This window comes from Desmodus rotundus, chromosome 9 (assembly GCF_022682495.2).
Source record: "Desmodus rotundus isolate HL8 chromosome 9, HLdesRot8A.1, whole genome shotgun sequence".
Classification (NCBI taxonomy): Eukaryota; Metazoa; Chordata; class Mammalia; order Chiroptera; family Phyllostomidae; genus Desmodus; species Desmodus rotundus.
In genome coordinates this window covers 41037054-41051061 of record NC_071395.1, presented here as the reverse complement: position 1 = coordinate 41051061, position 14008 = coordinate 41037054, and the positions used below count along the sequence as shown (strand labels likewise).

General features: G+C 44.5%; 2 protein-coding genes across 3 annotated transcripts in view; one reads left to right on the top strand and one right to left on the bottom strand.

Moving 5' to 3' along the window:
* Positions 1-4882, top strand: part of CFAP92 (cilia and flagella associated protein 92 (putative)) — a 50088-nt gene extending 45206 nt beyond the window's left edge. The window contains exon 14 of the mRNA XM_045202573.2: positions 4799-4882. Coding sequence (XP_045058508.2) covers positions 4799-4830 — 32 coding nt within the window. The 3' untranslated portion in view covers positions 4831-4882. The remainder of the gene's footprint in view (positions 1-4798) is intronic.
* LOC112312243 (putative adhesion G protein-coupled receptor E4P) overlaps positions 4841-14008 on the bottom strand; it is a 31317-nt gene continuing 22149 nt past the window's right edge. For both annotated transcript variants that reach the window (XM_045202577.2, XM_024568640.3), the window contains exons 12-17: positions 13701-13895; positions 11488-11723; positions 9315-9381; positions 8698-8789; positions 6987-7167; positions 4841-4975 (exon numbers count right to left, since the gene is read on the bottom strand). In XM_045202577.2, coding sequence (XP_045058512.2) covers positions 4841-4975; positions 6987-7167; positions 8698-8789; positions 9315-9381; positions 11488-11723; positions 13701-13895 — 906 coding nt within the window. The remainder of the gene's footprint in view (positions 4976-6986; positions 7168-8697; positions 8790-9314; positions 9382-11487; positions 11724-13700; positions 13896-14008) is intronic.

Sequence of the window (14008 nt, the reverse complement as noted above, 5' to 3'; positions counted from 1 at the left end):
GCCCAACTGAGAGGCTGTGCTTGAACAGCAGCCCTGGGATTCATCCCGCCACCCTCTGCCACCCCAAGCTCACAAAGGCGGGTGCAGGGTGAAAGCTGAGAGCCTAGAGCCAAACTTTTATGTCAAAAGGGCTGAGAGTAAAAACTGTGTGGGAGTTTCTGCATGTGCAAGTGCGTGGCTGTGTTCTGTCCCCGTGAGACATTTTCTGTCCCTCTTCCCACACACACTTCTTGCCTGCCCCCTTCATCCCACCGAACCGGGACGACCGCCCCTAGATTAGGGTGAAGAAAGAGAAGCTCTGAACAGGCAGAGTGGCCAGGACCCTGGGGAGAAGGGCCAGGTCTCCGACCTGGGGGCTGAAAGCATCACCGCAGTGCTCCAAGAACTTTGTGCAGGCTACAAAGGACAAAAGCCCTGCTCACCGGTTCCCCGCCCCCACCCCGTCAGATCCCCCACTGAGATGCACCTTGCGCCCTACGGCCCTTCCTCGTGGCTGTGGTGCACGCAGAGACACGTTTCCGTGCGCATTGCACACGGGGTTTATTACACCCACGACAGGAACCGTATTTGACCGTGTATACTGCGCACCACGTTTTTGGCCCAAACTTTTAGGAAAAAAATCTTACGTTTTAATTTTTTAGTTCAATTTATTTATTCCTATTTAGAGACTTGTTTTTTGCATTATAAGGAATTTTAGCATTTGTTTTTGAACATATTACAGTACAAGGAATTTTATGTAACAAATAATTATGAAGCACCAAACAAGTACAGGATATTTCAGGTCCATACTCTTCCCCTCAAAAATTTGGGCAAAAGAGTGCACATTATACACGGCAAAAATACAGGAACATTCCTGAAAGGGGGGCAGCGGAGTCTATCCAGGGCCTCCTTCAGAGTCAAGGTCTGTGGACGAGAAGGGCTGGCCTGGAAGGATCCCTCTGGGTAGGGAGGCATTGGGGAGGCCATGTGGGCCTCGCAGCTTCAGAGCTGGGAGGTGGGCATGGGGTGGTGGAGGTGAGGACCCGAGCCTCAGAAGCACAGCTGGATTTGGGAAGCAGTGGGCACCTCAGAAAAAGAGACCACACGGGACCAGGGCCCTGGCCGGGGACCACTGTCTCCTTGCTGAGCCCATGGGACCAAGCCTCATAGTACTTTGGCCCACCCACTCCCCTGAAGAGCCTGAGAGAATGGTTCAGGTTGGAGTTTCTGATTTTGGGGGGAGAAGGGGGGTCATCCACTAGCAGAGTGTGTTCAGTTGTCATATTACACTATACTCATCAAACTGCACACGGTGTTTTCCACATGACCCATACGTTTTACAGGCCTTTTTCTAAAAGCACATGAAAATATGCCTCATTTTAAAAACTTGACTGCATATTATTTATTACATTTTATGGATATATCATTAATTACTGAAACAGTCCTGCTGGATCCATACCTTGTTTCCATGGCAGCAGTGGGATGGAAAGTGGTGCATCAACAAGCCGGGGAACCTCCTCCTACAGCCCCTCCCTGCTCCTCCCCAGTGGTCCGGTCAGATCTCTCTGTGTCCACACCACTCTGAATTTGCACGTCAGATTGCGACGTCCCTGGGACAAATTCCTAGCAATGGAATTTTCAATGAACGGGTTATGCACGTAAATTTGGATAGTTTGTGCCAAACTGTCCTCCTGAAAAAGACTTCATTTTATGCAAGTTTTATACATGTAAATTTGAAATCGCATGATTTTAAAAACCAGGAGAGTCTCCCTAAATTTCAACTTTTCAAGGGGAACCACAAAATTTCAAAGCCAGCTGGTGGCATGAATCATACTCTCTTGTTTGGCAGCAGAAGCCAAAACAGGGGAAGGAGACAGGACTCATTTTCACAGGAAAGATACAGATGATGGCATTTGTCCAACCCACGTGTGACCACAGTGGGGTTCCGTCCATAAGCAGCTCAGTTTTCTGGTTTTTGCCAAAAACCAGTGACAAGATAAGTCCCAGGCTGTGGTGGGACGGGTGCAGTGTCCCCTTTGTGAAAGAATTCCGATGACTTCCCCGGGTCCTCCTATCTGGGGGAGATGACATGAAGAAAAGGCTGAAGAGGAATTAACACCCGGAAATTAAAAAGTCCGTCAGGCCCTGGGCTGACAAGCCAGACTTTCTAAGGCCCAAAACTGAACAAAGAGACCCTAGTATTTGACTCTACATCTCCCCCGCACCCGATCACAGATGGCCTTTTTACTTATGTCATCTTTTTACAAACATTCGCAGTGTTTACGGTGTCAGGTGGCATTCTAAGCACCTAACACACTGGATCTCATTTATCCTTATGATGAGACATTATGCTCACTTTACAGATGAAGATGCTGAGGCACAGAGACATTCGGTGGCTCGTGCCAGGTCGCAGATCCGGGAAGTGGTGTCGCTGGGGCTCCATCCCAGGAGCTTTGACTCCATTAACACGATAGTGATGGATCACTTAAATGCTACAGACAATTAATAAAGATTTTAAGGTTGAATGTGTGCTTTTTCATTGTAAACTGTTCAAAGACAAAGGACTGTAGCTATTGTTGGGGTCTTACATAGTTGGCTCTTGATCATTTGGAATTAATAAAAAGCGGTGCTGACGCAGTTCAGCATAAAGTACTTTCGTCTTCGGTCAGACACTAACGACGATGCTCCCAGAGTGTAAGCTGCTTTCCCAGCGTCTGCCAGCCGGAACCCGAGGGAACCGAGATTCAAACTCAGACCTGGCGAGCCCCAGAACTTATGCTATGGAGTCCACCACATGACATGCGCCTGGTGGCCATGTATGTTGGGACAGATCAGACCAACACATCCTTTGACCATCGGTGATTTCGGCCACAGGGTGACTGTGAAAACAGGTCATGGTAGGACACAGTCAGCAGCCACAAAGCAGAATTAGCCTTGATGCGAAACTGCACGTTCTGTGAGCAGCTGGCCCAAAGGTTGTTCATCTGAAGTAACAATTCTCGCGACAGCCAAGGAAAGCTGCCAACTTTTGAAGGAAAACAGACCTGTGTTCGAATTCCTCTAACTGGCTGCATAGCTTAAGCAAACCATTTGAGCTTTCTCAGCTTCGGTTTCCTCATCCTTGAACAGGAAGTTTACACTCTCAGAACAAATTAAGCCTATGGGCCAGGCACTTCACCAGGCAAAAGGAAAACAATAGCAGTCCAAGCCATGAAGCTTACAGAGGGGGAGACTGACCAAGGCAATCACATTGATGTCTTGGGATAAATACCATATAATGAGACATGTTATGCAGAGGATTAAAATAGAATTTGTGACAGAGTAAGTGAGGCTAGCATAGAATGAATGGTTAGGGAAACCATCTCTGAGGGGATATTTCAGCTGATGTGTGAATACTAATGAGAGTGGGATGGAAGAAGCAGCTGGTGCAAAGGCCCTGAGGCAGTGATGATGAGCCTGGGAAGCTCAGGGAACTGAAAAGCAGCCAACACACCTGAGTAGGGATTTTGGGCCAATTTTAAGTGATGCTACGAGGTTCAATTCAATTCTAAATGTGATGGGAAGCCAGAGTTATGTTGTTGTTTTTTTAAATTATTTTATTGTTGTTCAATTACAGTTGTCTGCATTTTCTCCCCACCCCAGCCAAAGCTACCTCCCTCCCCCTTGGTTTTGTCTATGTGTCCTTTATAGTAGTTCCTGAATTCCCTTCTCCCCACTATCCCCTCTCCACTCCCCTCTGGCTATTGTTAGATTGTCCTTAATTTCAATGTCACTGATTATGTTTTCTTTGCTTTTTTCTTCTGTTGATTATGTCCCTCACCACCTGGCTTATTTCACTTAGTATAATGCTCTCCAGTTCCATCCATGCTGTTGCAAAGGGTATAAGCTCCTTCTTTCTCTCTGCTGCGTAGAATTCTATTGTGTAAATGTACCATAGTTTTTGGATCCACTCGTTTGCTGATGGGCACTTAGGTTGCTTCCAGTACTTGACTATTATAAATTGTGCTGCTATGAACATTGGGGTGCATAGGTTCTTTTGGATTGGTGTTTCGGGTCTCTTAGGGTATAATCCCAGCAGTGGAATTGCTGGGTCAAAATTTTTAGTTTTCTGAGGAAATTCCATACTGTTTTCCACAGTGGCTGCACCAGTTTGCATTCCCACCAACAATGTACTAGGGTTCCCTTTTCTCTGCATCCTCTGTAACACTTGTTGATTTGTTTGTGTTGGCCACTCTGACCGGTGTGAGATGGTACCTCATTTTGGTTTTAATTTGCATCTCTCTGATGGCTAGTGATGCTGAGCATCTTTTCATATGTCTCTGGGCCCTCTGTGTGTCTTCCTTGGAGAAGTGTCTGTCCAAGTCCTTTGCCCATTTTTTAATTGGGTTGTTTGTCTTCCTGGAGTGGAGTTGTGTGAGTTCTTTATATATTTTGGAGATCAGACCCTTGTCTGAGGTATCATTGGCAAATATGTTTTCCCATACTGTTGGTTCTCTTTGTAATTTGGTGCTGTTTTCTTTAGCCATGCAGAAGCTTTTTATTTTGACAAGGTCCCATTTGTTTATTCTTTCCTTTATGTCCCTTGCTCTAGGGGACGTGTCTGTGGGGTATTGTTGCAGAAAGACAGAGTTTTAAGTAGGGAAGTAAAATAATCTGATTTGCATGTTTTACTGCTATTCTGGCTGCTGTACAGAGTGGGAAAGGAAGTAAAAGAGGAGAGAGAGCAAAAGAAAGAATAGTTTTTCTGGTTTGGGTCTGAAAAACCAGAAACTTCAGCTTGATAACGCATGAACCTAATGCAATTTCTCTTTTCCATCAGGTCAGGAAGCCGAGATGCGCATGGCAGCATGAGACGCTGGGTTCAGACAAGTTCACGGCACTGCAGAGAAGCTGGGCTCACCACTCTGGTGTGGGTAGTAGAGTGAGACACCTCTGTGTTTTCAGTTTCAAGCCCTTTCTGCATCCCACTGAACCACTTCTTGTATTCCATTCGCACCTGCAAGTGTGAGGTACATGGAGGCTTGTGTTACATCCAGAGTTTGGCTCAGAGGGAAGGACCCTAAAATAGGAGACTAAAAATGTAAATGCCTAGCCTTGCTCTCTACAGCTCTTTCCATTGGTTTACTGTATAATTTTGGCCGTGCTTGTGTTGATTTATTTAAATTTCCTCAGTTGTAGAAAAGGTGCTTACTAAATGTCAAGCACCATAAGACTTTATACACAGCAATAATGATGAAAGTGATGGTAGTGGTGATAGTGGTGACGATGATGATGGTGGTGGTGAAAATAATGCCGGGTGGTGGTTATAAAGGTGATGATGGTAGTGATAATGAGAGGGAATATGGTCGTGATGGTGATGGTGATGATGATGACAGCAAAGGTGATGATGGTGGTGACCGTGATGGTGATAAACACTCGCCATGTTTAATGCACGTATATACAATATATCACTTAATTCTATCAGTAAGGAACTTCTTGTACCCAACTACCATTAAAGATGAAGAAATTGAGGCTCTTGGAGATATATTGACTTGCCTAAGGCCACAGAACCAGCCTTCAAAATCTTGTCATTCTCCCTCCAGAGCCCTTATACTAAGCCACCCATGAGATTCCACGAGTTGTCTTCCTTTAAATTCCATAAAGTTATAAAGGACATCTGAATATTTAATACTCAACATAAATTTACCGAAACACTTAAGGTATACTTTACTTCTGTGGGTAAGGAGTATCAAGCATTAAGAAGCACTAGCAAACAAAAGAGGAATTAATGAAGGGTTAAAATGTCATTTTGTCACTTGCATCTTATTGCTGGTAGTTCTACTCATTAGCAAAGGGAAAAAGCCAGGAAAACTGTTCCCAGTCTTCTGTGAAGAATAAAATTATAATAATGACCTTCACTGAGAACTTGATGTATGCCAAGGACTGTGTGGAGGTTGATACTGAATTGATATTGAATTATCTCATTTAATTATCAATGTGAGATAGATACTGCCACATTTTCAGATGAGCCAACTGAGGCTCAGAGAGGGAAACAGCCTGCCCAAGTTCACAAGCTACCCACTCAGTGGAAAAACTGGGATTAAACTGAGTTTATGGTAGATTTTGCCAAATACGCCAGTGCCCTCCATGAAGTGCACCTTACTGCAGGAGGGTTATTCATCCTCTCTCTGGTGAATTCAGGTTTGGCCATGTGACTTGCTTTGGCCAATGGAAGAGAGCTAAGCTACACGGTGCCATGATCACAGTTCCCTTTGCCATGAGAACATGAAGGGCGCTGACCCTCAGCCTGCATCCCCAAATGAAGACAGTGTAGCTCATGTAGCTCTGTAGCATGAGCAAGAAATAGATCTTATTGTTGTAAGTCCTTGAAATTAGGGGTAGGGGGACACCCTGATTTATTTGTCACTGCAGCATAATCTACCTTATCCTGACTGATAACATGCTGTGCTATGAACTGGTTTGTCCTCCACTCCTTAAAGTCATATGTTCAAGGTCTAACCCAGCAATGTGACTGAATTTGAAGATACGGCCTTTATAAAAGCAGTTATGGTTAAATCAGGTCATAAGGTAGGGTCCTGATTCAACAGATTGTGTCTCTACTGAAAGAAGCATGAAAGCTCTCTCTCAGTCTCTCTCCTATGTGAGGACATAGCAAGAAGGTGGTCGTAGGCAAGCCAAGAAGACGGATCTCAGCAGAACATGACTGTGGTGGCACCCTGATCTCAGAATTCCAGCCTCCAGAATTCTGAGAAGATAAATATCTGTTGTGTACGATACAAGAGGCCTCTGCTATTTTGTTATGGCTGCCTGAGCAGATGAATGCATGACCTTAAGAGATATGCTCAATGTGAGAAAGCTAAATGAAACCCAGAGCACATGGCAAAGACCCAAGCAGCAGCTCAACCTCCGTCCCAGAACCAAGGCAACCTCAGAATATAAAAGGTCAGAGAAGGACAAGAAATAAACAACCATTCGATAAAGCTCAGGGACAAAGTAATTAGCTTTACCTGGCGATTAAAGAGACAGTGTACCACAAAGAGCAAAACCCCCTGCAGGACGTTGATGATGGTGAACAGGTAGGCAATGACTAATCCAATGGTCTTCCCAACTTCATCAACCATAAAAAAGCCAAGGCTCCAGGAACAGCCCAAGATAAACAGCTGAGCAATGGCTTTAAATGTCATGACCCTGAAAAGGAAGAAGAGAAAATTACTACCATTCATAAGGGACTCGCTGCTTGTTGGTCACTGTGTTCGATCCTTTGCGTGCTTCACTTTATTGAAACTTCCTAACAGCCTCAGGTGGTTAAGTGGCTTCCACAAAGGTATGTGGCTTGAAGATTTGGCAGTGCCCATGTTTTCAATTATTGCCTCTGAGAATAACACTTTCTTCTACTCTTGGAAATCATTTCCCTGCAAAGTCTCTTACCTGGACTTATTGGAAGATTTGTAGAAAGTGCATTCTGAAAATCGGTATTGAAAAAATGTGGCCCTGGCTGGTGTGGTTCAGTGGATTGAGCACCAGCCTACAAACCAAAGGGTCGCCGGTTCAATTCCCAGTCGGGGCACATGCCTGGGTTGCCAGCCAGGTCCCCAGTAGAGGTCATGTGGGAGGCAACCACACATTGATGTTTCTGTCCCTCTCTTTCTCCCTTCCCCTCTGTCTAAAAATAAACTAATTAAATCTTTAAAAAGAAAAAATGTGGATGATGATGATGTGAATTCAGAACACAACACAGTGTTGGATTTCTTCAAACAAAAATTGTGTCTAGAGTGGTATTGTTGATGGCCACGGGCTAGGTGGGCTGATGTGTGTAAATGTGTGTGCACATCGTTCTCTGTGTGTGTGTAGAAGTATGGAGGAACACTGAGAAGGTGACACTCTGACCCTCCGGGATCAAAGAAACTGAGGTAGAGAGGTTAGATTGGTCTCCTAAGTACATGAGATCAAGGGCAAGGTCTGATGTTGGACAGAAATTCCTTTAAGTTTTGTCCACATGACTCACCAATGCAAGGTTCTTACTCTTGGGGAAGATGAGCAATTTGTTCCTCTTATCAATGGGGATGTTAGTATGACCATCAGAGAGGCTGGTGTCATGAGCATTCAATGAACTAATCTTGGTAAATGCCCAGCATCTAACAAGTTCCTAATTAATATGAGTTGCCATCAATATTTTTAATAATTTAAGTCAGCACCAATGAGAATTGTTCCTACAACCAAGGATAGTGGAATCTAAAAGTGAGTGGACTCACAGGGATAAAAGGATAATGTTGATACTCTTGGCTACACAAATGAGGCACCCAGTGAATATTTACTGAATAAAGAGATGAGAGAATAGATGAAATTACCTGAAAATTATAGTTTTTACTTCTATAAGTTGTCCCTCATGTACTCTTTAGTACAAGTACCAGGAAATTTTATATCACTTTTGTATGGATTTCTCTCTTACCGGCAGAGTTGTCCTGTAGTGAATATCACTGATTCTGGTACATTCTTACCTGGTGTCTTTTTTAAAAAGATTTTATTTATTTTCAGAGAGAGGGGAAGGGAGGGAGAAAGAGAGGGAGAGAAACATCAATGTGTAGTTGCCTCTCACATGCCCCCTACTGGGGACCTGGCCTGCAACCCAGGCATGTGCCCTGACTGGGAATCGAACCAGCAACCCTTTGGTTCACAGGTTGGAGCTCAATCCACTGAGCCACACCAACCAGGGCTTACCTGGTGTCTTGAATGGTGGAAACCTCCTTATTGAGGGAGGAAAGTTTGTCTCTCAAAATCCACAGAGTTTGGAAGTAGAATGTGAAGTTTATCTGTGGAAACAGCATACAAAATTGAGTTGGAATCTTCTTTTGAGGCCATGTCGTGCAATCCAACTTGAGGTGGACCTAACAATCTTTCTCCAAAAGATACAGGCTTCATAAGGATGGTAGGGACTTATGCTCTGGTCTAAACGGCACACAGTATATAATCTGCGGCACTTGGTGCTTGATTAGAGTGACTATATAAACTATCATTCAAACCAGGATGGTGGATATAAATGGAATGTTCCTGGACAACGGGAAAACACGTTACCCTACGCAGAATAGATACTTGCTAAATATTTGTGGGATACATGAATGTAGAATTTTAAAAAAGAATGCCCAGTACAGAGTCATATTACACCAAGGCAGAAGCCAGGGAAAGACACTAGCAGACGGTATTTCCAGTAAGGGGCTTGATCACATCAGACTGTATTTCCTTATTTTCATCTCATTTTCCTTTAACAGATAAACACTCTCTATGCTTGGCCCACCGAGGTCAGGCACACCCATAACTAACTATCATTGGTCACTTACCAAGATAATGAGAGCCACTGGCCCCATGAAGCTCCAGATGAACCCTTTATCAAGCTTGAGCCAGCAGCTGTGGAGAGAAAGATAAGGATTCACTGCTTATTTCTCAGGAAAAAAGGCGGGGGGGAGGGGGGAGGTGTTAATACACATTTCTGTAACAAGATCTGAGCAGCGCCAGGAGCTGTTTAGTTCAGGTTTGGCTTCACCTGATACGGGCTGTGTGCTCTGAGCCTTGGTGCCTCCAGGTGCGGCGACGTGGGGCTGACAGAAGTACTGAGAAAACTTAAATGGCTGTCCACCAGGTCTTGGAATCAGGTTGGGTCAATCCTGTGACTTGGTTCTTCCCCAACAGTGTGCTAACTATTCCAGGTATTCTGTCACTCCACATAAACCTTAGAACCAGTTTGTCAATATCCACACGGTGTTCTGAAATTTTGATTGTGAATGCTGGGAGCCTATAGACCAAGTTGGGAAGAACTAACTTCTTAACAATGTGCAGTCTTTCCATGAACATGAACTATGTCTTCATTTATTTGAGCTTTCTTTGATTTCCTTCATTAACGTTTTCCTCTTATGCATCTTGTAGGACATATTAAATGAAGTAATGTGCGCACAGTTCTGGATACAGCTCCTGACAGAGTTAAGGCTCAGTAAATGTAGGTATCCGGATAATGATTGTTATAATAAAAAAGAGTAAAAATTACATCCCTTGAAAAGTGTTATGTAATGGGGATCATATGAAATGGAACCTTTTGGTGGTTATTAGACCACCATGCATGTGATAAAATTGCACAGAACTAAATACACACAAAGAAGTACAAGTAAAACCTGTATGAATTAGATCAGTGAATTGCTTCAGTGTCAATGTCCTGGGTGTGACCAGGACACGTTGGGAGGTGTGGATGGGTTTGTTACCTCAATTGTGGCGGTGGTGTCACAGCGTATGCATATGTCTGAACTCATCCGCATGTGTACGTTAAATATGTGCGATTTTCTGAATATCCCTCACATCTCAATAAACTTGTAAAAACAACTATAGCTATAAAAACTACCAAAAGACTATTCTGTCACGGCCTATCTTGGCAAAGGTAGTGGAACATTCTGAAAGGGGACTGGGCAATATGAAACTGGCAAAAACAAGCAAGCACCGACACTCGGCGGGCAGAAAAGCTCCCACTCTTAGTTCTATTCCAAGGGTTGCAAACTATGGCCCAAGGGGCAAATCCAATCCATCCCTTGGTTTTATAAATAATTTTTTTATTGAAACAGCCATACCCATTCGTTTACAACTTGGCTGCTTTCACACAACAAGGGCAACATTGCCACAAAGACCACGTGGCCTGCAAAACAGCTACAATCTGGCGCTTTGTAGAACTTTGCAAACTCCTGATATACTCCACCCTCTCCAGAACCATCCTGGCAAGACACAGGGATCAAGCTGGAGACCAGGCATTTTCAACTTCAAGACACACAGCCTCCGCCTGTTGTTTTAGCACAGGCGCACCTACTTCCTTACCCAAGTCCCATTGCCAAAATACTAACTTCATCAACTACCTTTGCAGAGCTTTGTAAACTTTCCACATGGCTGTACAAACACTGCCTTGTGAATTTTGACTTACTCTCTTTTAGACTTGACCTTCAGAAAGTTTATTAGATGCACTAAGGTCCAGATGTCCTGTGCAGATGTAATAAACAGTGCCGAGGAAGAGATGAGCTTCTTCAGACAGAAAGCACTATCTCTGATACAGCACACACCCTTGAGATTTGTTGCTATTGTTATTCATTACATTGTGAAGATTAACCTCAACCTAGTCAACCCACTGTTTCAGAATCCTAAAGTCACAAAACCCACAAGTTCTTAATGTGGGGCCATGGGTTTGCTCGCTTGCCCCTGAACTTTATCAAGTTGTATTAAAAATGTTGTGTGTGTGTACACTTGTCTGGGGAAATAGACCCTGAATTTCCCCAAAATTCTCAAAGGGATCTAACCCCAAAGATGCTGACAACCACAGCTCTAGGAATTACCAGTAGAAAATAAAACCCAGGCTTAAGGAAGCACTGTTTTGAAGTATAATTAACAACCAGAAAGTGGAATTTAAAGCAATGTTTTTTTGATTTCAGATCATGTATTGGCCATGGGTACCACTTCCACCATAAATGGTCTCATCATGCTTACTGAGTATATGTTCCATAGTTTTTGTGTCCTACTATTGCAGACACAGCCACAATCAGAGCTGGAATCCCATAGCCTAAAGGGTACAGGAACCGCTTCTTGAATCTGCCTGCGCTGGTGTAGTTGGCCACCTTGAGGTTCCTGACGGTGAGGAAGAGCTGCAGCCCTATGAGGAGCATCCAGGCAAAGGAGGCCAAGTAGAGGTAATGCAGTACCCCTGCGATGATGGAGCACAGCACCTGGAAGGGCAAGAAGAGTTAGGAAGGTAGTGTCGATGTTTGCACCTGATGACATCCTCAGAACTTATTTCCGGAATGCTGGCTGGAATTTCAGTTCCAACACCTGTGCCATTTTGCCTGAGCCAACACATTTTCTGGGGGCTTTACTGGCCATTGAAGTCTGCTTGCCTCGTGCATTGGGGCAGACCAGAAACACCAAGGAATGAATGCCATGGGACCAGCCCTCAAATCCATGACCAGTGAGCATTGCTAAATAAATACTCCATTGCCCTTGCCCTTTGGGAGGCTGTGATGGTTAATTTTATGTGTGAGCTTGACTGGGCTAAGGGATGTCCAGAGAGCTAATGAAACATGTTTGGGGGTGTTTGTGAGGGTGTTTCTGGAAGATATTAGCATTTTAATCAGTAGATGACTAAAGAAGATGGCCCTCACCAATAAGGGTGGGCATCATCTGGTCCATGCATGGAGAGAATAGAACCAAAAGGTACAGGAAGGATGAATTCATTCTCTCTTCTTGAGCTAGGATATCCATCTTCTCTATCCCTTGGACATCGGCAGTCATGGTTCCAATAAAATGTTATTTATAAAAACAGACTGTGGGCCAGAATTGACCTGAGCACTGTAGTTGGCCAACTTCTGCACATTTTGAAATGAAGAGACTAAGGGCCAAAGAAGTTAAAATCGCTCCAAAGATTACACTGGTAAACAAAAAGTATTTGAAATCCAAAATGTCGGCAGAGACCATATTTATTCTTAACCATAGCACTTTACTGCCTTTTAGGGGGGAAAAGTAGTGCTTTTATAACCTTCTAATGGGGAGATCGTAGTCTTTCAGGGTTAAAATGAGCCTTAGAGAAGAGCTGGTACCAATTCTTCCTAGGTGTGAAAATATAATGATGATCGTGATCATGATGAAAATAAAAGCTAATATTGTGCCTTGGCTGGTGTGGCTCAGTGGACTGAGGGCCAGCCTGTTAACCAAAGGGTCACCGGTTCGATCCCAGTCAGGGCACATGCCTGGGTTGCAGGCCAGATCCCCAGTAGGGGGCATGCAAAAGGCAACCACACATTAATGTTTCTCTCTCTCTTCTCTCTCCCTCCCTTCCCATCTGTTGAAAAATAAATAAATAAAACCTTTATTTAAAAACAGCTAATATTGTTCTGAGTGATTAATCCACACTGTTTTATCTTGCTAAGCCCTTACTAGAGCCCTATGATGATGTCCCTGTTTTAGAGAGGAAGTTAAAAAGGGAAAGTCACTTCAACAAAGTCATTTAGCAAGTAAAACGAAGAGTTGAGTTTAAGTACAGACTGTATGGCAAGGACACTGTCCACTGTCCACCCAAAGTATCAGCCTCCATCAATTCTATTGAAGATTGCAAATTTGTCTCTAAGAAATGACTTCCCAGCCAGAGACCACATGTCCTAGCATGCCTTGCAGTTAGGCGTGACCATGTGACAGAATTCTAGCCAACAGAATGGGAGAGGAAGTGATATGCACCACTTCCTGAGGTGGCCCATATAAACCTCACTCACGGGACTCTGCCATCCTCTTTTCCCTTTCCAGTTGGCGAGAATGGGAAGGACCCCAGGGTGACCTGGGAAGCTGTCTGTGTATGGGAGATAGAAGAGCCTCCTCAGCCTGAGGCCAGAGGATAGACACCCTTCAAACCTGTTTGCTCACCCTCTGCTGATCCATACGGGTAAAGTGAACTACTCGTGTGACAAGCCACAGCATTTTGAAGTTCACGTGTTACAGCAGCTGTTGTAAAGTGGCCTGCTGTCATCGGACTGATCTCAACCACTTTGCTCAATGGCACCTCCGAAAGTCCAGGCCTTATTAAAATTATAGAGGAGAGACGAAATGGAGACTCTTGTATCTTCCCTCAGGTGATTATTGCCTCTCTTCCCATCTTTCCTCAAGGCAAGATGATGTATTTGTTTATGATAACAAGGCAATTTGGTGAAATTACCTACCTCAGGCTCAGTCTGATCAATCCCCGTGAGGAAGAGCAGGTGGGCCAGGAAGAGGCAGATGCAGAGCTGCAGGTGGAGGGAGGTGCTGGTGCTCTGGATGGCTCTGCACAGCAGGAAGGTGAGGGCCGCCAGGAGGAGGCACAGCAGAGAGAGGCTCAGCCCCACGTAGGTGACCACAGCCAGAATGGGATCCGCCTACGAACCACCAAAGGAGGGACCCATTATAGTTTCCAACTGTGCAGTTACGTTCCTGATGGAGGGTCAGATGGGCTTCACGGTTCAGCCCCTCAGATGAGTGGCCGAACCTC